At 45.5% G+C, this 21083-nt stretch overlaps 6 protein-coding genes across 6 annotated transcripts; 4 read left to right on the top strand and 2 right to left on the bottom strand.

The window, feature by feature from the left end:
- Positions 1 to 12148: 12148 nt before the first annotated feature.
- Positions 12149 to 12832, top strand: M421DRAFT_94747 (uncharacterized protein; the record flags this gene model as incomplete). The annotated part of the gene is made up of 1 exon (XM_033598233.1): positions 12149 to 12832. The coding sequence occupies one exon, from the start codon at positions 12149 to 12151 to the stop codon at positions 12830 to 12832; it is 684 nt and encodes a 227-aa protein (XP_033445740.1).
- An 87-nt stretch (positions 12833 to 12919) lies between these two features.
- On the bottom strand, positions 12920 to 13497 carry M421DRAFT_243407 (uncharacterized protein). Its single transcript, XM_033588515.1, has one exon. The coding sequence runs from the start codon at positions 13319 to 13321 to the stop codon at positions 13007 to 13009; it is 315 nt and encodes a 104-aa protein (XP_033445739.1). The 5' UTR covers positions 13322 to 13497; the 3' UTR covers positions 12920 to 13006.
- Positions 13498 to 13673: 176 nt separating this feature from the next.
- Positions 13674 to 14820, top strand: M421DRAFT_103189 (lytic polysaccharide monooxygenase; the record flags this gene model as incomplete). Its single annotated transcript, XM_033586883.1, has 2 exons — positions 13674 to 14610; positions 14786 to 14820. 2 exons carry the CDS (start codon positions 13674 to 13676, stop codon positions 14818 to 14820), a joined length of 972 nt encoding a protein of 323 aa, XP_033445738.1.
- A 523-nt stretch (positions 14821 to 15343) lies between these two features.
- On the top strand, positions 15344 to 16178 carry M421DRAFT_243410 (uncharacterized protein). Its single transcript, XM_033588516.1, has one exon. The coding sequence runs from the start codon at positions 15453 to 15455 to the stop codon at positions 15930 to 15932; it is 480 nt and encodes a 159-aa protein (XP_033445737.1). The 5' UTR covers positions 15344 to 15452; the 3' UTR covers positions 15933 to 16178.
- M421DRAFT_243411 (uncharacterized protein) lies at positions 16179 to 17010 on the bottom strand. The gene has a single exon (XM_033588517.1). The coding sequence runs from the start codon at positions 16916 to 16918 to the stop codon at positions 16424 to 16426; it is 495 nt and encodes a 164-aa protein (XP_033445736.1). The 5' UTR covers positions 16919 to 17010; the 3' UTR covers positions 16179 to 16423.
- Positions 17011 to 17251: 241 nt separating this feature from the next.
- Positions 17252 to 18643, top strand: M421DRAFT_423795 (HIRA-interacting protein 5). The gene is made up of 2 exons (XM_033593575.1): positions 17252 to 17558; positions 17612 to 18643. Exons 1-2 carry the CDS (start codon positions 17316 to 17318, stop codon positions 18302 to 18304), a joined length of 936 nt encoding a protein of 311 aa, XP_033445735.1. The 5' UTR covers positions 17252 to 17315; the 3' UTR covers positions 18305 to 18643.
- The last annotated feature ends 2440 nt before the right edge of the window (positions 18644 to 21083 follow it).

Here is a 21083-nt window from a genome sequence, read left to right as displayed (position 1 = left end):
CACCCTTAACACAACTGCAAGCTAAAATTAAAGCGCCTTACAAAGCTAGAAGAGGAGGCAATTATACAGCGTATACTTAAAGAGAGTCTACGTGGAATACCGCCCTTAAAGGCACATGTACAAGATATGGCTGATAGACTGCTAAGGGAGCGTGGTAGGAAGCCTATAGGCAAGAACTAGGTTAATAACTTCATTAAGCGTACACTAGAGCTGCGCACGCGATGGAGCTGTCTGTACAATTGCTAGCAAGCTGCCTACAAAGACCTAGCGCTTATCTAGCCCTAGTTTAGCCTAGTTTAATTAATAAAGACAAAGTATAGTATTATAGATAAGGATACCTAGAACTTTAATAAGTCTAGCTTTATAATAGGTAAGATATCCTCTTAGCTTGTTATTACAGGCTTAGAGAAACCTAGGAAATAGAAGAAACTACAGCCTAGTAATTACAAGTAGGTTACCCTAGTACAAGGCGTTACTATAATAGGGTGTATTATCCTACCCTTCCTTATCTTTGTAGGTAAGGTCCTAATCTCCTCCTAGTTTACTAGTCTACCTTACAACTAGGTTATTACAGTCTCTCCTACTAGCTAGACTAATAACAACGTTGCAATAGCATAGCTTAAGCACTTCAACGCCTATACAAAGGTGACCTCTGCTAGGGCATATAGGCTGCTTATTATTAACAGCCATAAGAGCCACTGCTTAATAGAATTCTAGGACTACTGCAAGGAGAATAAGATTATCACTCTCTGCATGCCACCACACTCATTGCACCTCCTGCAGCCTCTTGACATTGTCCCATACTCGCTGTTGAAGCGCTAATACAGCAACAGGATCTTGCTCTTAGCACGCAGCCACATCTACTATATTAATAAAGAAACCTTCCTACTAGCCTTTAAAGTAGCTTTTAAGAGGATGTTTACACTAGAGAATGTTCGCGCAGGGTTTTAAGGCGCTGGGCTAGCCCTGCATAACCCTAAGGTTGTGTTATTGAAGCTTGATGTACAGCTACGTACGCCAACGCCACCTGCACCAGGCACTGTTGCCTAGGAGGCGCAAACACCACGCAACGCCCGCGAGATAGAGGCGCAGTCAACACTAATCTAAAATCGCATACAAAATTATTATAGGTTACTAACAAGTTTATTAGATAACTAGGTTAAGTACTTAAGTAAAGGCGCTTAATAGATAACCTAAACTATCACCGAGTGTCCCACATCACCGAGTGTCCCAAAACTTGCCAAGCCCTCTACCTACTCTCTCTCTCTAACATGCCTCAACTACCAAACGCGTTATTACTTGAACATGAAGGGAGGCTTTAGCTTGCTATTAAAGCCTTGAAATCTAGACAATTCTAAAGCCACTAGGCTGCTGCAGAGGCATTTAACGTTAATTGCCGTACACTCTCTTGTCGCGTCTAAGGACTCACATTTCGCGTAGAAGCTGCCCCTAACTGCTAGAAGCTTACTGCGACTGAACAGCAGACGATCATCTAATACATACTTAACCTCAACTTGCGAGGATTTGCGCCCTGGCTGTGCGAGGTGGCAGATATGGCTGATAAACTGCTGGCTGTACGCGGTGGCAAGCCTATTAGCAAGTGCTGGGCTGATTGCTTTGTAACGCGCTCGCCTGAGCTCAAAATGGCCTTTAATCAAGCAAAGGATAGGCAGAGAATACTCTAGGAGGATCTAGAGATAATTGGCGCGTGGTTTAAGCTAGTAGAGGAGACTAAAGCTAAGTATAGCGTCCACAATAACAACGTGCACAACTTTAATAAGACTAGCTTCTAGATGGGCGTGATTGGCTCTATAAAGGTCGTCACAGGTGCAGAGAGACGCGCCCAACCTGCGCTTGTTCAGCTAGGCGATCACAAGTGGGTTACAGTTATCTAGAGCATCTGCGCTGCTAGGTACGCGACCCCGCCCTTCATTATCTACAAGGGACGCGTCCACATCTCTGCCTAGTATAAGGAGGCTTTAATACTACGTAATTAGAAGCTCTTAGTCTCTAAGAATAGCTAGACAAACAACATGCTTAGTCTAGAGTGGTTGAAGCACTTCAACGCGCATATAAAGACGCGCCAGGTAGGGGGGTACTAGCTGCTTATTTTAGACGGCCATAAGAGCCACCTTAACTAGCATTTTAAGGACTACTGCCTTAAACACAAGATCCTAACCCTCTGTATGCCCCCCCATTCATTGCACATCCTCCAGCCGCTTGATGTGGTCTGCTTCTCGCTGCTGAAGCGCAGGTACTCCTAGCGCGTTAGAGACTTGGCACGCTGACGCATCTTCTATATTAACAAAGAAGGCTTCCTCCCTGCCTTTAAGGACGCGTTTTTTAACATATTTACAGAGCAGAACTATTAAAAGGCTTTTAAGGCAGCAGGGCTAGTCCTAATTAACGCGCAGGTTATATTAGATCGCCTTAAAGTGCAGCTATGTACCCTACTAGAACCCCTCCTCCTAGAGACGCTATAGCAGTTAAAGACTCTAAGCAATACCTATAAGTTTAGATCTTAATTAAAGCTTGTACGTGATTCCTTTACTTGCTTACCTGTTACAGCTTAGGCTAGTTTCTCCTAGCTTATAAAAGGTGGTGAGCTAATGCTGCATAAAAATGCGCTTCAACGTGCTCAGATCTATAAGCTTGAAGAGCAATTAGCAGAGATAACTAAGCAAAAATCGCGTAAGCGCAAGCGGATTCAGCAGGGTGGTACTATGGAGTATAGGACTACTGCAGCGCAGGTAGCTGCTAAGGCATCTATAGCGCCTTAGCGATCCAAGAAGGCTTGTGGTGGTAGTGGTCAAGAACTAGCCTAACTAGCTCTTCAGCGCTGTAGGAACTGCAGTAGGACTAGGCACAATGCGCGAACGTGCAAAAAGGATATAGAGGTGTCCTTAGAATTAGATGCTAGTATAACGTACGCAGGCTCCCTGTTTAATAGCAATGAAATTGAGGAGTTGTAGCATAGGTTGAGGCTGCCAAGAGATTTTGGGACACTCGGTGATGTGGGACACTCGGTGATAGTTTAGGTTAGCTTATAATATAGTGTTAGTACAGGAGGAAATAGGCTACCTATAAGACACTATTACTACGCTTACAAAGCGCAAGACCTATAAAAGGCAGTATATACATGTAGAGGAGACTCTAATAGTTAGTAAGGTATCTGACCTAGTTACTAAAAAGGAGGGTAGTAGTTGTAAGGAGGGCAAGACGCCTGTGAAGAGGGTGCGCGCAGAGAGGCGCTGCAGCTGTTCCAGCAAAATTAGGCACAACTCCTGCACCTGTAAGGTAGAAATTAAGGACATAGAAAATAGCAATGCTACTAAATAATATTATAATGTTATGTGTAGTATTGTAATTTATTGTAGTGCTGCGCTGCACTGCTGCGTAGGCGCGGCGCGGGTGTTTGGTGGACGACTCACTTGGGTGGGCGACTCGCTTGTGAACCACGTTATTAACTCTAATTTAAAAGTAGATTTAAATCTATTAAGGGTCTCTAGCAAGTTTATTAGATAAGCAGGTTAAATAGTTAGTAAAGTGCGCTTAGCAGATAGCTTATAATATAGTGTTAATGTGGGAGGAAATAGGCTACCTTTAAGACGCTATAGAAGTGTCTACAAAGTGCAAGACCTATAAGTAATAATATATACATATAGAGGAGACCCTTATAGTAAGTAAAGTAGCTAACTTAATTACTAAAAAGGAGGGTAGGGATTATAGTAAGGGCAAGATGCCTATAAAGAGGGTGCGCGTTAGATAACACTGTAGGCATTGTAGTAAGATTAGATATAATTCCTGCACTTGCAAGGTAGAAATAGAGAATAAAGATAATAGTAAAGCTTCTAAATAATACTATCTAGGTCTATAAATAATTATTTATTTGTGTTGTGTTGTGATATAGCGCTGCGCAGGCGTTCTGTTGTTGAAAGTGCGGCGCTCGGTTGGGTGCGGCGCTCGCTTGTGAAACACGTTAAGCTTTAACTAAGATCTAAACTTGTGTGTATTACTTAGAGTCCTTAACTACTACAGTATCTCTAGTAGAGGGGGTGCTAGTAGGGTACAGTACTGCACCTTAAGGCAATCTAACACTACCTGCGTGTTAGTAGGGACTAGCCCTAATGCCTTAAAGGCCTTCTAATAGTTAGCCTTTGTAAATATATTAAGAAACACATCTCTAAAGGCTAGAAGGAAGCCTTCCTTATAAATATAGAAGACGCGTTAGTGTGCTAAGTCCTAGACATGTTAGGAGTACTTGCGCTTTCACACTAAGAAACAGACCATGTTAAGTGGCTAGAGGATGTGTAATAAGTAAGCTAGTATATAAAGAGTAAGGATTTTGTTCTCTAGGTAGTAGTCCTTAAAATTCTAGTTAAGGTAGCTCTTATAGCTGTCTAAGAGAAGTAGCCTATAGCCCCCTACCTAACACACTCTTGTATGCGTGTTAAAATGCTTTAACTACTTAAGGCTAAGTGCGTTATTTGTTTAGCTGTTCTTAGAGACAGAGAGCTTCTAATTGTGCAGGATATCTTTCTCCTTATACTAGATAGAGATGTGGATAAGTCCTTTGTAGATAATAAAAGGTAGGGTTGCATATCTAGCAGCGTAGATGCTCTGTATAACTTTAACCCACTCCCAATTGCTTAGCTAAACAAGCTTAGGTTGAGCGCGTCTCTTAGCACCTGTAGTAACCTTTATTAACCCTATCACGCCTATCTAGAACCTAGTCTTATTAAAGTTATACACGTTGTTATTATAGATGCTATACTTAGCCTTAGTACCCTCTACTAGTATAAACTACGTGTTAATTACCTTAGGATCTTCCTGTAGTATCCTCTATCTGTCCTCTACTTATTTAAACACTATCTTAAGCTAATCTAAACGTGTTATAAATCTTATAGCCTAGAGTTTACTAACAGGCTCCCTACTACACATACCTAATAGTTTATTAGCTATATCTACTACCTTAAATAGCTAAGGCGCAAACCCTTGCAAATTAAGGTTAAGGATATATTAGACAATTATCTAATCTTTAGTTGTAGTAAGCTTCTAGCAGTTTGCGCGTATGTTAAGTTAAAATAGAGTATTGTTGGCGCGTTTAGAGAGCCTGCGCTGGTTAACGTTAAACGCAGCAGCAGCAGCTTAATGACTCTGAAACTGTCTAGTATTATAGGCCTAGAGAGCAAGCTGCAGTCTCCCTTTGTGATAAAGCAATAAGTTGTAATGTTGTTAAGACATACTGTAAAGTGCAGAGTTGTGTTAGTCTTGGCAGATTTTGACTGGTTTGGTGATATGACCGGCTCGGTGATAGAGTACGTTACAGCTTGCGCTCTGGACTCTTAAACAGGACGCAAATCTCTCATAGCAACACACTGCAGCTTTCTACTAGGTCTCTCAAAGTACACTGAGTAACTAACACACAGGACAACCTTCACGCGCTAATTCTATAGCTAACTTGCAGAAGCTAGACAAAAATAAGGAGGAGATAGTTATTAAACATGTTTTTAAGCTAGGTGTTGTAACAACGCGCTACGAACAGTGACCCGATACCACTAGGATACGGTTCCAGCAACTCATGACCATAGCCATTGTCGCATAGCATAAGCTCGCACTAAACTACTACTAAACCCTTATATATAAGGAGCAAGGAACTGTAGCACTATAGAGTAGTTTCTCTATATCCTTTTATACAAGACCTATAAGTGTAGAGAATATACCCTAGTGTTCTTATCATCCTAGCACTCCCACATGCCTTGTAGCAGATTCACACCTGTTCTGGATATCTCTCTTCTTGCCTGCGTCGTTACAGATTTCCCCCTTTGCTCTTAAATATAGCTAATATAGCTAATTCTTTGCGCGCTAAGCGCAATCTAGGCTATGGTTGCACAAACTAGCCTAGTACATTTATTAAGTAGCACTCAGAGCTCTAAGTAAGGTTTAGTTGCTGGTACAACTATAAGAGAGCCCTCTGTAAGGATCCTAATGTCAAGCCTCAGCTCCAGCCATTGCGACAAGCAAACCAAAAGGTAACATGGCCCACACTGATGGTGAGCCTGTGCCAGAACAGTAGAGGTAGCCTTGCTACATGCCTTGGTGTCATGAGTCAGAGGAGGCTTCGCCACATGCCCAGCCTGACAATATCCTCCTTCCACAGGTGCCACAACCTAGGGTAGAGAGTACTGAACCTTCCAGCAGCGTCAGCGAAGACCCTGTGCCTAGAGGCATGTGTCTAGCTAAGTGATCACACACGTGGCCTACTTTGGCCTAGAGGACCTGCTTAGGCTGAACCTAGATCTATGGCATGCCACAATGTAGGGTACAAACCAGGATCTGGCCTGAGGCACTTATAATTATCTCTAGACTTAAACCTACGCTTAAGCTACTACGCATGTGCGCACACACACGCTACAGGCATTAGTGTAAGCTAATTACTAAGCCTTAGCTCTAGCTACTAATACAAGTAAACTAAAAGGTAATATAGCTTATACTAATACATCGGGAAAAGTTTTTCAAAATCTAGCCCAGACTGGCTGTTGCTGACAGTTGTGGCATAGTTGTGCAATAGCTGTTTAACAGCCCTAATAGCCCTAATTTGCGCCTAACAGCCCTAATTTCGCGCTAATATTACTAACAGCTAAAATACTAAGTGCCTATATTTAATAAACTTTAAATAATATTACAATATTATTACATAGCTACCCTTAGTTCTGCTAGCACTAGTATTAAATATTTAAAAGTTACAAAATTTTATGTATAGAGAGAGAAAAATTATAGCTTTAAATTAAGCAAAAAATTGTTATTGTAGGCCTACTACAACACAAGTTATAGAGCGTTGAAGGTTTGTTTGTTAAAGGTTTGTGTTTTGAAGTTGCGACAGCACACCATAGCAGCTGCAGCTGCGCCAGCACACAATGTATCAGCTGCAGCTGCAACAGCACACGACGTAGCAGCTGCAACAGCACACGACGTAGCAGCTGCAACAGCACACACCAAAGCACCTGCTAACAAGCACACACTGCAGAATAGGCAGACCTAGGCGTAGAATTCTTAGTTTACCTACTATTCTTAAATAATATTCTTATATTTTCTAATATTTAGGCTGCTAGAGCCCTAGTAAAGAATCTTAACTTAGTGTCTTAGTAAGGAATATTAAACTTAAAACCTTCTATACTTAATAACTATTCTTTTAATAGGCCTATAATATTATTTAATAGCTTATTTTAAAGAGGAGACTTCATTAGGAAAAGTTTTTCGAAATCCGGCCTAGACCGGCCGTTGCTGACAATCATGGCATGGTTGTGCAACGGCCGTTCAACAGCCCCAACGGCCCCAATTTGCGCCTAATGGCCCTAATTTTGCGCCAACGTTGCTAACAGCCAAAATGCTAAGTGCCTATATTCAACAAACTTAAAACAACGTTACAACGTCATTGTATAGCTACCCTTAGTGCTAGCACTAGTATTAAATATTCAAAAATTGTGAAATTTCACGTACAGATAGAGCGAAATTGTAGCTTCAAAATGAGCGAAAAATTATTATTGTTGTCAGATGCTCGTACTGTGAGCCAGAGTATGTGCTTAACGAGATCTTAGGTGGTATGATGATATATTGATGATCGTGGCGATGGTGTTTCTGCCGTGGCGTCGTGCTGGTTGCTACAGGATTGAAGTGGGGGGGAATTAGCGCTGTTCGCGGCCGCCGGTGTGCGGGCCAATCAGGAGTTGCCAGGTCTCGCTTAATCGACCTGGCAACTGCTGATTGGCTGCACGACAGGTCCCTGCTCGATTGCGCAGATCCGACCTCTCGCCGCTCGCTCTTATCTGACAATTGTAGGCCTACTACAACGCGAGTTATAGAGCGTTGAAGGTTTGTTTGTTGAAGGTTAGTGTTTTGAAGTTGCGACAGCACACCATAGCAGCTGCAGCTGCGCCCGCACACAACATAGCAGCTGCAACAGCATACAGCATAGCACCTGCTAACCAACACACACACACACACACACAGTAGCAGCGCAACAGGAGCTTGCAGGACAGGCAGGCCCAGGTGTAGAATTCTTGGTTTACCTACTATTCTTGAATAATATTCTTATATTTTCTAACATTCAGGCTGCTAGAGCCCTAGCAAAGAATCTTAACTTAGTGTCTTAGCAAGGAATATTAAGCTTAAAACCTTCTACACTTAATAACTAACGTAAACCCCCAGCACCCGGGCCAACCCAGCACCCGGGCCATTTCTTGCCAAGACCACAACTATTAATATTAACACGTAATGCCTCGCCAACAAGATGCACAATTATCTAAACAAGAGGGTAGAATTAATCTTGCCCTTTCTACTTTCTAATTACATAAATTTAAAAGCCTCTAAAGCGCTGCTTAGGCATTCAACATACTGCATACAACCTTAAGTGCTAGGTATAGAGGCAGACTCTATATTAATAATAGACGCAACGCACAACATAAGCTTACGCGCACTAAAGAGCAAATAATTGTACAATACATTCTTGACCTTAATTCGCGAGGATTCGCGCCCTGGCTGTGCGAGGTGGCAGATATGGCCGACAAACTGTTGGGTGTACGCGGTGGGCAGCCTGTTGGCAAGCACTGGGCTGAGCGCTTCGTGACGCGTTCAGCTACGCTCAAGATAGCCTTCAATCGAGCTAAAGATAGGCAGAGGATGCTGCAGGAGGATCTAGAGACAATCAGCGCGTGGTTTAAGCTAGTAGAGGACACAAAAGCTAAATACAGCGTACACAACCACAACGTGCACAACTTTAACAAGACTAGCTTCTAGATAGGTGTTATTGGCTTAATGAAGGTTGTCACAGGCGCAGAGAGACGTAATTAACCTCAGCTTGTTCAGCCAGGTGATCGCGAGTGGGTAACAGTCATCCAGAGCGTCTGCGCTGCTGGATCTTGTACCCCGCCTTTCATTATCTACAAAGGACGCGTTCACATCTCTGCCTGGTACGAGGAGGCAGATATACCACGCAATTGGAAGCTCTCCGTCTCCGAGAGCGGCTGGACGAACAACGCGCTCGGCCTTGAGTGGCTGAAGCACTTCGACGCGCATACAAAGGCGAGCCAGGTGGGGGCGTACAGGCTGCTCATTTTGGACGGCCATAAGAGCCACCTTAACCAGGATTTTAAGGACTACTGCCTCAAAAACATGATCCTTACCCTCTGCATGCCACCTCACTTATCACACATCCTCTAGCTGCTTAATGTAGTCTGCTTCTCGCTGTTGAAGCGCAAGTACTCTCAGCGCGTACAAGACTTGGCACGCAAGCGCGTCTTCTACATTAACAAAGAAGGCTTCCTCCCTGCCTTTAAGGACGCGTTTTTTAACGTGTTTACAGCAGAGAACTGTTGCAAGGCCTTTAAGGCAGCAGGGCTAGTCCCTCTTAACGCGCAGGTCGTGTTAGATCGCCTTAAAGTGCGCCTGCGTACCCCACTAGAACCCCTCCTCCTAGAGACGCTGTGGCAGTCAAAGACTCTAAGCAATACCTACAAGTTTAGATCTCAGTTAAAGCTTGTACGCGAGTCTTTTACTCAGTCGCCTATTACTGCGCAAGCAGGCTTCTCTCAGCTTGTTAGAGGCGGCGAGCTTATGCTGCATCAGAACGCGCTTCAAGCAGCCTAGATTACTGAGCTTAAAGAGCAATTAGCAGTAATGACTAAGCGGAAATCGCGCAAAAGGAAGCGGATCTAGCAAGGTAGTACTATGGAGTATGGTGAGGCAGCAGCTCAGGTGGCTGCAGAGGCCTCTGTAGCCGCTGAGCGGTCGAAGAAGGCTTGTGGTGGTGGTAATCAAGAACAAGCTCAACCAGCTCTACAGCGCTGTGGAAACTGTGGAGGGACTGGACACAACGCGCAAACGTGCAAAAAAGATATAGAGGCATATTCTAAATTAGATACGAGCACAGCGTACGCAGGCTCTATGTTAAATAGCGATGAAATTGAAGAGTTGTAACGTGAGTTGGTACTGCCAAGCTTTTTTGGCCCGGGTGCTGGGTTGGCCCGGGTGCTGGGGGTTTACGTTATTCTATTACTAGGCCTATAATGTTATTTAATAGCTTATTTTAAAGAGGAGACTTAGTAGTATATTAATATAATAAAAGTATAGTTTATTAAGCAGAGCTACTATTATAGCAGGATTAGGAGTTGTTGTGGCCATTGCAGCTGTTAGGACTATTAGAGCTGTTAGCTTAAAATTAGCTAGACATTAAATGCACATTAAATAACTGTTGTAGGCCTACAAGTCCTACTGTTGCCTACAGTACAATGCCACAATTTCCTGATTTCAACAACAGAAAAACTTTTCCCGATGTTAGTAGTATATTAATATAATAAAAGTATAGTTTATTAAGTAGAGCTACTATTATAGCAGGATTAGGAGTTGTTATAGCTATTACAGCTATTAGGACTATTAGAGCTATTAGCTTAAAATTAGCTAGACATTAAATACACATTAAATAACTATTATAGGCATATAAGTCCTACTATTGCCTATAGTACAATGCCACAATTTCCTGATTTCAACAACATAAAAACTTTTCCTAATGTAGTAAGCCTATGCTAGAATAGTACTAATATTATTACAAGACACAGGTTAGAGGTAGCCTTGCTATATGCCTTGGTGTCATTGGTCAGAGGTGGCTTTGCCACATGCCCGGCCTGACACCTAATATTATATGTAAAGTTATAAGACTTTGTTCTTATAATCTTTCTCTAGCATATTTTGTTCTTAGGTATAGCATTATGCTTATCTAAGCATTGTCATCATAATCTCCTAAAAGAGAGGATTAGAATGGTGTGCTTACGAAGCCTGTATCTCCTCTCCTTCTTAAGATATGTTGTTCTCTATTTTTAGTAACTAAAAATGTTCTAGATCCTCTGCTTACAAATAGAGTAGCCTACTTTGTCTGACGTATATGATTAGGCATGCACCTACGTAATCTTGCTTGCATATGCAGCAATACTAAGCATAGATTACTTAGTAGACCTACCTAGAGGATTCTAGAACGTTCTGCTTAGAAATACAGACAGAGGAGAGGAAGTATAAATACCTCTACCTCTTCCCCCCTCTATTTGCTCTGTACCTAGCCTAGGAATCTCTACCTAGTATCTAATTTAATAACTTGTCTATTATATTATATTATCCTACCTTACTACTATTAGGCTATACACTTCCTATTAAGACAAAGCTAGTCTAGATTTGTCTAGGTCCTCCTAGACTAGGAAGAAAGTAGTCTAGTCCTTCCCCTACTTTCTTTACATTAAGAAGGTCTTAAAGGGGGCAGTATCTCTAGCTTCACACAGTTTGAGATATTCAATTGCTTCTTGAGTTGGTTCCATGGTGGTGGAGTTATAGCGGGTTGAATATGAGACAGTTACATCACAATCATAGCGGGGTGGCTCGACCCGCGAACTGGCTAGTTTCGCGCGCAGGCACGGTACCATGTTTGCATGTTCTCATCACAGCTCTCTGATCATCCGTGTAGGGCTGCTTAAGTGGAATTCTGCAGGTATCTAATGCGAAGTATTCTGTAGCCTCCGACCATAATAGAATTCGATCGCCTTGTCAGCTGTGCAAAACATTCCCGTTCATCACAGATATTAAATATTGGTCAGGTCCACCATCTATGTGGAGCACCTGCGAACGCAAATCCGCTGCAGGTGCTCTGGGAAGCGATATTAGTATCAGATGCGGATAGCTCTATGCGACCTGATGTTGATGTGATAGGCGGATAGACGAGTGATGCGCCATGGTGTTCTTCAGGTGCGGAGGACCGTGCACGACCCCAACCACCCTTGCGAAATGGAAGGCGCACACCCAATCGTCAACAAGTGACGGACTTTTCGTCGAACACACCGCGCCAAAAACATCAGAGCAGAGCAAATACACCACACGATGATCGCTGATCACGGTCAGTGGCGCACTCCGGGATGCTGTCAAGTGGGTATTGTTGATCGGCCGGTTCTGTTGATCTATCATCCCTTCCCGCTGGCGGTTAAGTCTCTTAACTCACTGATATCTGCACGTTGCTTCGAGATCATCTTTTCTTGTTCCTCCTGTCTTGCAATCTGAGCCGGCTCTCATTGACTCCTTTTCTTTACTAGTGATTGACTTAATTTCGATTATCATGGCCTTCCACAAGCGCGAGCACTCCAAGGACATTACCGCAAGTGCATCACACGCCACACCGTTACCCACTTACTACTCACAACAACTGCCGCGATGGACCAGCAAGAGCGCATTCGAAAACCAGAGACCATCCAATACCAAGACTGAGACATTTGTCCCTTGCTACCCGCAATATGCGGCTCCCATGCCCATCCATATGCCCCGATTCGACGACGTTCCGCTGCCGCCTCGCCCTCAACTGCGACGGCTACCAAGAAAATCCATTCTGATACCCTGGATCCTTGCAGCTTCTTTCTTCCTCTTGACGTTTTTGCTGGCCTCCACCGCACTTGATGTACAGTTGTTTATGGCGTTACAACGGGCGCCGAGCAATCTGCCTGTACAGGAGATACGGATTATGATCAATGAGGATGTGCTTCGCGGCTCTGCATCTGCATACATATCGTTCGTCACATTGTCTGCGAGCGCAGCGAGACCTACGGCGATCGCAGATGCATCACCAGCGATACGTGACGGTAGCGCCGTTCCTACGACGACTACCACGACCGGCCAGCTGGATGCGGCGCCTACAGCCATTAATGATCCACCCGGGGAAGTCAATAAATTGATAACAGTTGCTCCAGTGCCAAGAAATGTGGGGACAAATCCCACTGGATTCATCAAAGTTGTCAAGATGGTGTAGCGGAGAACAGCTCCGACGCGTGGAGCGGGCGAAATACTCGAAGCATGTCAGGGAAAAGCAATCGTCGAATTCATGACAGCACGCTGGACTCTCCTCGCCCTGCACCTCAGGTTGTAACCAATATTCACACAAAAGTCGTTTTATTGCAGGCTTCAAACATTGTATGCCCAACATTCATCTTCTTGACGCAACCGAATGCATCGACAAAAGCAACACCAACGTCATTACGGCGCATACGAACGGGAACAGACTGCGAAGCGCTGCAGGAACCGGATCCTGGCTGCCGCCCGTGAAAGAAGTTTTGAAACAGCGCAGAGCGCTAAACAATGCAATGCTGGTCTCGCTAAGCCCCTTGTAGCGGGTTCCAAAACACTGACTTCCCCACCACTCAATCCACCCAATCTCGGCTGGCCACAACAAGGTCCTGGACCGCTGTCTCGCATGACAGATATCGCGACTACTCTGACATTGGTCAAGCCGCTGCCTCATCCAGATTATCAGGCGATTCGCTTCCTGCTCTACGGGGTCCACAGCAAGGAAAGCGGCAACGGCTGCTGTGAAGGATCCATGCGACTACCCTGTATATCGGAATTAATTGTTGCGGCTGGCAGATTGAAGAACTCTCGTCTTAGCCGGCAATATGGAGGCAGAAGTTTAAAGTCGTTGCAAGCCCAGGTGTACTCTGCTCTACCATTCTAACGGCCAGTCCTTCTTTCAGTTGCTTGCAACAGTCCATTCCTTATTTTCATTCATTACCTCACACTCTTTTCGTGATCCGGCATCACTGAGTCCATTGTTGTACATACTTCACGCAACGAGCTCCAACCGATCAACTTTCAAAATGTTCTCCAAAGCTATCATTGCTACCGCCCTTCTCGGCGTTGCGTCCGCTCACCAGAATCTCCACCAGTTTTGGGTCAACGATGAGACCCCCGGCTACCAGGTCGGCATCAGAATGCCTCCTTCCAACAGCCCCGTCACCGACGTAAAGTCGGACGACATGGCCTGCAACGTCGACGGTTCCAAGGTCCCCTCCGGTGTCGCGACCGTGCCCGCCGCTGAGGGCGACTCCATCAAAGTCCAGTGGGACTCCTCCGGCCACCCCGGCCCCATCACTCACTTCCTGTACGGACCCGTCGACGATGCTGCCCAGGCAACTGGTATCGGTGCCGGCTGGTTCAAGATCGATGAGCTGGACCAGGTCGATGGCAAGTGGGCCAACGAGATCATGCAGGCCGCCAACATGACCCACGAATTCAAGCTCCCTACTGGCCTCGCCAGCGGAGAGTACCTTCTCCGCTCTGAGATGCTTGCCCTCCATGGTGCTCAGACCGTTGGTGGTGCCCAGTTCTACATCGGTTGCGCCCAGCTCAAGATAACCGGTACCGGCAGCAAGGGCGCCTGCGGCCCCACCATCTCGCTCCCCGGCGCCTACAATGCTGAGGACGCTGACATCTACATCCCAAATGTCTACAACGGCTTCGACGCCTCGACCTACACCGCTCCCGGTGGCCCCGTTGCTACCTGTGGCGGCTCTGGCAACGCTTCTCCTGCACCCGCCACTTCTGCTGCGTCCAATGGCAGTGCCATCGCCACCCCTACTGTCTCTACTTCTTCTATCCTCTCGTCTGCCGTTGCCACCAGCGCCGTTGCTGAGGGGACCCCCGTCGCATCCAGCGCAGCTGCGTCTGCTCCTGTTGCTACGTCCTTTGCGCCTACCTCAGTCGCTGCTGAGACTCCTGTTGCCAGCGCGACTACCTCTACTCCTGCCTCGTCTGGTAGTGCTCTGCCTGAGGAGTTCACTCTTGAGACCTTCATTGCATGGCTCAAGGAGCAGGCTGCTTAGGTTTGGGAGCAGGCGGACTATTGTATGATTGAGGGGTGATGGATACATCTTCTTATACATACCTTTGGTTTGGAAATCTATCGATTGACTATTCTCCATATTGCCAGGTCGTGTGCTGTTGTCATGTCGTGCTTTGCTGTGAAGAACTGTGTGACTCAGTCCTCCCTTGTATGCGGTCCTTAATTTTCGATTGTACTATTGTTCTGAATACAGTATGCACGTATATGGAGGTTTAGATGTTCACCCAACTCCCACCCGTCTTCTTGCGAGCTTTCTATACACTCATAATCGACCTCTGACCTCATGTGGCCAGCTGTGGCTCCTCAGGCAACTCCCGGTCCGTCGTCTCCTGCCGACTCACCAACCGTCTTCTGCCCGCCCCGTACCTAGCTGGAAGATCCGACGCTATCTTCCCCTTATTTATAATCACCGTCCAGTCCAACTCGGAGGTTGGTTGGCCATTCTCAATGCTGAGGAAATACCTGGCGTTCGCAATGAGCAGGCATATAGTGGGCAGCACAGAGTGTCGCAAGGGACGATGCAAGATAGGCTGTAGGGTCGAGCAGTACTCTGGACCCACAGGTTCCGGAAAACAGTCGTTTGCTGCCCCGGCTGAGCTCGGCGTATGTAGCGAGGAAGGCTATGACACATAGCGGCATGCGATATCTCGTGCTTAAAATGTATTTCAGCTTTCGAAAGCATTGTGTGTAGATTTGCAGCTCGGCGCGGTGTGCAGAATGGGCAGTCTGCCGTGATACTATTCGAGCTCTGGCGATGTCTTGCTGGGGTTTTCTGGTATCAGCGAATCGGGCTGAGAGAAAAGACAGTTCTGCAGAAATTGCGCAACGTCCGAAGCTTAGCAGCCATACTAGTCAAAGTGTAACGGTTGAGAGGAGAAGCGGATCACGTGTTGTTGGCGGTGGTCTGGTGCTACTTCCTCATGTTGTTGAGCACCTCTTACCTTGGCTGCGTCACAGAGACGTCATCAAAACAAACCCCGCAGCGAGCCTTGGAGAACAAAGATACAAGCAACAACAACAACAACAACAACAACAGAACACAATACACTCATTATATACATTTGCTCTTCATACCGCAACACAAAGCCTAGGCCGCAGTCCTGGGGGCCTTCGAAGGCTGCTAGCAAGACCTGAACCACATTTAGGGTCACTTTGTGCTTGTCGAAATCGAGGCAGTCGAAGTTGTGATGTCTTGGCCGGTCTGTTCAAAAAGCGTACCTGTACTGAACGATAAAATTATGACGACCATATTTGGTCTTCGAATACGCTTTGGTACACGTACTCTGTGACTACAGTATGACTTCGATGCATTTCCCGAAGATGATAGGACTTGTCCGGTTGTAGTAATGAGCTCGTTGTCTGTGAAGAATGGTATCTGGCTCGTATCATGTCCTGCATATTCAACACTAATGCAGGGATCAACGCCAAAGACCTGTGTGCCTGTTGCTCTTGATTCCGCCACTTTGTTCCTTCTGCCTTCTGTAGGTAGTGTCTGGGTCTATCGTATCGCAGGTGGTGATGCAGGTGGTACTTCAAGTGATCCTGTAGGTGGTCCTGTTTGAAGTGCGAAGGGTTACTGCAATTTGCTAGCGGTAGCTGGATATTTGAATGTGAGCGAATCGGTTACTGCATGGACTTCCACCTCAGGGACCGAACTGGACACCCCCGGATCTGCTTCTTTCTTTCTCGCATTTGTAGCCTCAAACAGCCGGTCACGGAGAAAACTCAGTGGTTCGCTAGCTTCGAGCTCCTGTCGTTCGATCGATTCCAACGTGGGACGTGTACCCCTGCTCTTGTGCTACTTGTACAATACTGCTTACGTCCCCAAGCAAGTTGCAATTCCTTCCTGGTCCCCTCTAGGTGACCATCTCCAATGTCTCTAGTCGAGGGATGCTGTATAGTCTTGCCATTCTGTGGGGACGATAGGGCGGCTAAATCCCAAGCTGGCGCTGTGCTCACACTTCTCGAACTTAAGACTTTTGGAACAAGAAAGGCTGGTCCTGGGACTCGAGAGGCGGTGTAGTGGGCGTGTATTCGATGAAAGATTTCCCTAAGGCGGACGGAAGGTTGATGACTTATATCGCGCGTCTCTTCAACCCTCAAGGTTTGAAAGGGGTGACATTTCGTTACGATCGTCACCCGAGAACTGCTCTTGCGTGAAAAGCTGTGTTCAGCCTGATGGTAAAATGCCATTGTGCTGCCTTGCGACTCTGTCTCCATATTTGATAGGCTTGGGCGCCTCGTAGTCCAGATGGTCCTCAAGCGTCCACTCTTCCTGCAGGCGGATGTTGTTCCTTCTCTTTACATCTGCCATGCATCCCTACTCCACGCAACATTGGAACCCTTCATGTAGATTTCAATGTTTGATATGGTCTTCCTTGTGAAGTCTGATGAGCCCGTACCATGTGTCCTCGACTTTTGGTGGATTTTGGAATAGTCAAAAGGATGGGGTGTGATTGGCTGCAGAGGGAAATGAAGCGCTCGGCTTACATAGCCTGCTGATTAATCCTAACGTCATATTGCCGACTCCCCGAATCTGCTACGTTCAAACAGTTCAAACATCGCCATTGCCCAAACTCGAACTTATCGTCCAGCGAATCCACACATTCCTGATACAATGGCCTCGATAACAATGACGCACGTGGTCTTGCGCGGTCTTTCAAGAGCGACTCCCTCCATCCGTTCCTCAGCACCGCGCATCGCCACAAGATGTCTGCACCAGAAGTCGTCGCCAATTACGTCCACTCCAGCACAGCACCGACCAAGAGCACAGCGATGGAATCAGGGTGCTATATCGCCGTCTGCAACTATTACAAGGCGAACAATGTTTATACAGACCGAGCCCACACCAAACGCTGACGTACGGTTACCATAGCATTCCAGTAGTACCATAGCCCATGCTAACATTCCCAGGCCCTCAAATTCAACCCTAATATGCGCGTCCTACCCGAAACTATATCTTCAGGCTTCCTCGAATATGTCTCCCCCCGCTCAACTCTCGCACCGCCCCACCCCTCCCCGCTTGCCGCGCAGCTCATGAACATTGACGGCGTGACAAGCGTCTTCTTCGGCGTCGATTATATCACCGTCACAAAAGACTCCTCCACACCATGGGCGCACATCAAGCCCGAGGTCTTCGCAGTCATTAACGAAATATTGACCTCCGGCGCACCCGTCGTCAACACGGTTGAAGCCAAGGCTGGCGAGGAAGGGCAAGGAGGGTCTGAGGTTGACAGTTTAGCGTACGACGAGAACGACGACGAGGTCGTTGGCATGATCAAAGAGCTGCTCGAGACACGCATCCGGCCCGCGATCCAGGAAGACGGAGGCGACATCGACTTCCGGGGTTTCGTGGATGGGCAGGTGCTATTGAAGCTGCGCGGTGCATGCAGGACGTGCGACAGCAGCACCGTAACGCTGAAGAACGGCATCGAGAGCATGTTGATGCACTACATCGAGGAGGTCAAGGGTGTGCAACAGGTGCTTGATCAGGAGGAGGAGATCGCGATGAAGGAGTTTGAGAAGTTTGAGGAGAAACTGAGGCAGCAGAAGGGCAGCTTGCCTGCTGCAATGACCGGCAAGGGAAGCTTGGACGCCGTCGAGTAAAAGATGTAGAGTGCAAGAGAAGTCGGAGTAAAGATACCATAATGTTTGTCAGCATTGGAAAGTGAGCCTTTGCAGATGTATTCAACCAGATATACCCCACGTCCGGCTGGTCCATCATCGTACATCACAAGTCACTATATTTGAACCGTACGACGAACATCGAGCAACTCGTTCTCGTTCGAAAGGACCCGCAAAAGGAAAGTTGGGGGACTAACGTATTCCAAAGGCGAGCGCCGCACACGGGAGAGCGCCGCACCCCACCAAACTTACGCACCTTATTTAACGTCTAACTCAACAACGTTATAATAATGTATGTATTATTAATAGAGTAGATAAAGCAGTATCTTAAGTATCTACTTTGCACGTACGTGAGTTATGGCCAGTCTCTCTGCACCTCCTACAGCGCGCTAGAGCCTGGCGGCTAAGGCCTGATTGATCTCCTCCTTGACGCTGTTAACGAGCAATCTGCTGGTCAGCCTCACGTTAAGCGAGTAGATCCTCTCCAGCTCCCTTTGTTAAGACCCCACTCTGCTGTATACACTTTTTCTTACGCTGTTTGCGTGCTGACGCTGCCTTATTGGCTCTCTTAAGGCTGGTGATCTGATCACGCATCAGCTTAGCTGAGAGCATTATTACCTTAGCGCCCTTCTTAAGCTAGTTAATTGCTTTAATAATTAAGGCAGGTAACGTAGATTATCACTAAGCCGGCCATATCACCAAACCAGCCATTTTCTCTTAGCACAACTAACACAAGTTACTACAACTACAACTACTTACTATTAAATAGTGACCTAGTATACTACGTGCTTATATTAGATTTAGAAGATATTTCTGCACCCTCCTAGCACATTTGTGTGTTATGTCTAGTTTTGCTGTAGTTCCTACAGCGCTAAATAGTTGACTAAGCTCCTAGTTGACTACCTCTACCCTAAGTCTTCTTAGATAGCTGAGCTGCTACACACGCCTTAGCAGCTACCTGCGATGCTGCTAGGCCATACTCAAGTGTGCTACTATGCTGAATCTGCTTTCTCTTACGCAATTTTCTCTTAGTTATTACTGCTAATTGCTCTTCAAGCTCTTGTATATAGGCCTTAATAAGGATATTTTTATGCAGTATCTCTTTAGCCCCTTTTACAAGCTTTAAGAACCCCTCTTGTGCTATACTTAGTAATTATTAGAAGGAGTTACTTATAAGCTTAGATTAAGACCTAAACTTGTGTGTATTACTTAGCGTCTTAGATTGCTACAGCGTTTTAGGTAGAGGTACTACTAGTAGGGTATGTAGCTGCACTTTAAGGCAATCTAACACTACCTATATATTAGTAGGAATAAGCCCTAATACCTTAAAGGCCTTTTAGTAGTTAACCTTTATAAATATATTAAGGAATACGTCCCTAAAGGCTAGTAGGAAGCCTTCCTTATTAATATAGAAGATATATTAGTATACTAAGTCTTAAATATATTAGGAGTACTTACACTTTAATAGTAAGAAATAGACTATATTAAGTAGCTAGAGGATATATAATAAGTAAGGTAGTATATAGAGAGTAAGGATTTAGTTCTCTAGGTAATAGTCCTTAAACTCCTAGTTAAGATAGCTCTTATAGCTATCTAAGATAAGTAACCTATATACTCCTACCTAATATATCTTTATATATGTGTTAAAGTACTTTAACTACTTAAGGCTAAGTATATTATTTGTCTAACTATTCTTAGAGACTAAGAGCTTCTAATTGTAGGGTATATCTGTCTCCTTATACTAGGTAGAGATATGGACGCGTCCTTTGTAGATAATGAAAGGTGGGGTTGCATACCTAGTGGCGCAGATGCTCTAGATAACGGTAACCTACTCGCAATCACCTGGCTGAACAAGCTCTGGCTAAGCACGTCTCTCTAAGCCTGTTACAACCTTTAAAGACAAAGCAACACCTATCTAGAACCTAGTTTTATTAAAGTTGTGCACATTATTGTTATAAAACTATACTTAACTTAAGTATCCTCTACTAGCTTAAACTACACACTAATTATCTTAGAATCTTCCTATAGTATCCTCTATCTATCCTTAGCTTAATTAAAGGCCATTTTAAGCTTGTCTAAACGCGTTACAAGCCTGCTAGCCTATAGTTTGCTAACAGGCTCTTCACCACGCACACTAAGTATTGTATTAGCTATATCTGCCACCTTACATAGCTAGGGCGCAAATCCTTGCAAATTAAGGTTAAGTATATACTAGATAATTATCTGCTCCTCTAGTATAATAAGTTTCTAGCAATTAGCACGTATGTCTAGTTAAAATGTGATATTGCAAAGGCAATTAGAGACCTGCTAATAAGGTACGTTTAACGCTCTAGCAGCACTGTAGATACTGCAAAATTAGCTAACGTAATCGGCCATTGAGTCGGCCAGGCAATTGAGCCGGCCACCTTTGCCAAGATCACACCTCATTCCACCTCTCATCTAATGTCTCAACAACCTGATCTTAGATTACTTCCTTGTGAGGATAGGATAATCCTTGCTATCCAAGCTATGAAATCCAACGCGTCAATAAGCCAACAGCGCGCTGCTGCTATCTATGACGTTCCTCGATCAACCCTCTAAGACTGACGCGCCAAAACCACCTCACAACGCGATTCCCACCACGGCAGATCAAGGCTTACTAAGCCTGAAGAGGAGGTGGTTATACAATACATAAGGAAGCTTGACGCGCGAGGCTTTGCCCCTACGCTAAGCTACGTACGTGAAATGGCTAATCAACTGCTAGCTGCCCATGGTGGTAGTA

Source organism: Didymella exigua, assembly GCF_010094145.1.
Source record: "Didymella exigua CBS 183.55 unplaced genomic scaffold M421scaffold_29, whole genome shotgun sequence".
Classification (NCBI taxonomy): Eukaryota; Fungi; Ascomycota; class Dothideomycetes; order Pleosporales; family Didymellaceae; genus Didymella; species Didymella exigua.
The sequence above is the reverse complement of the archived record's forward strand: the minus strand, read 5'-3'. Positions and strand labels throughout refer to the sequence as shown.

Excerpts from the sequence above, each read along its gene's own strand:
- M421DRAFT_243411 (XM_033588517.1), bottom strand. The coding sequence starts at position 16,918 with ATGGAGACAGAGTCGCAAGGCAGCACAATGGCATTTTACCATCAGGCT.
- M421DRAFT_423795 (XM_033593575.1), top strand. The coding sequence starts at position 17,316 with ATGGCCTCGATAACAATGACGCACGTGGTCTTGCGCGGTCTTTCAAGA. Across the intron at positions 17,559-17,611 it reads AGCCCACACCAAACGCTGAC|GCCCTCAAATTCAACCCTAA; the intron begins GTACGGTTACCA and ends TAACATTCCCAG.
- M421DRAFT_243410 (XM_033588516.1), top strand. The coding sequence starts at position 15,453 with ATGTCTTGCTGGGGTTTTCTGGTATCAGCGAATCGGGCTGAGAGAAAA.
- M421DRAFT_243407 (XM_033588515.1), bottom strand. The coding sequence starts at position 13,321 with ATGAGGCAGCGGCTTGACCAATGTCAGAGTAGTCGCGATATCTGTCAT.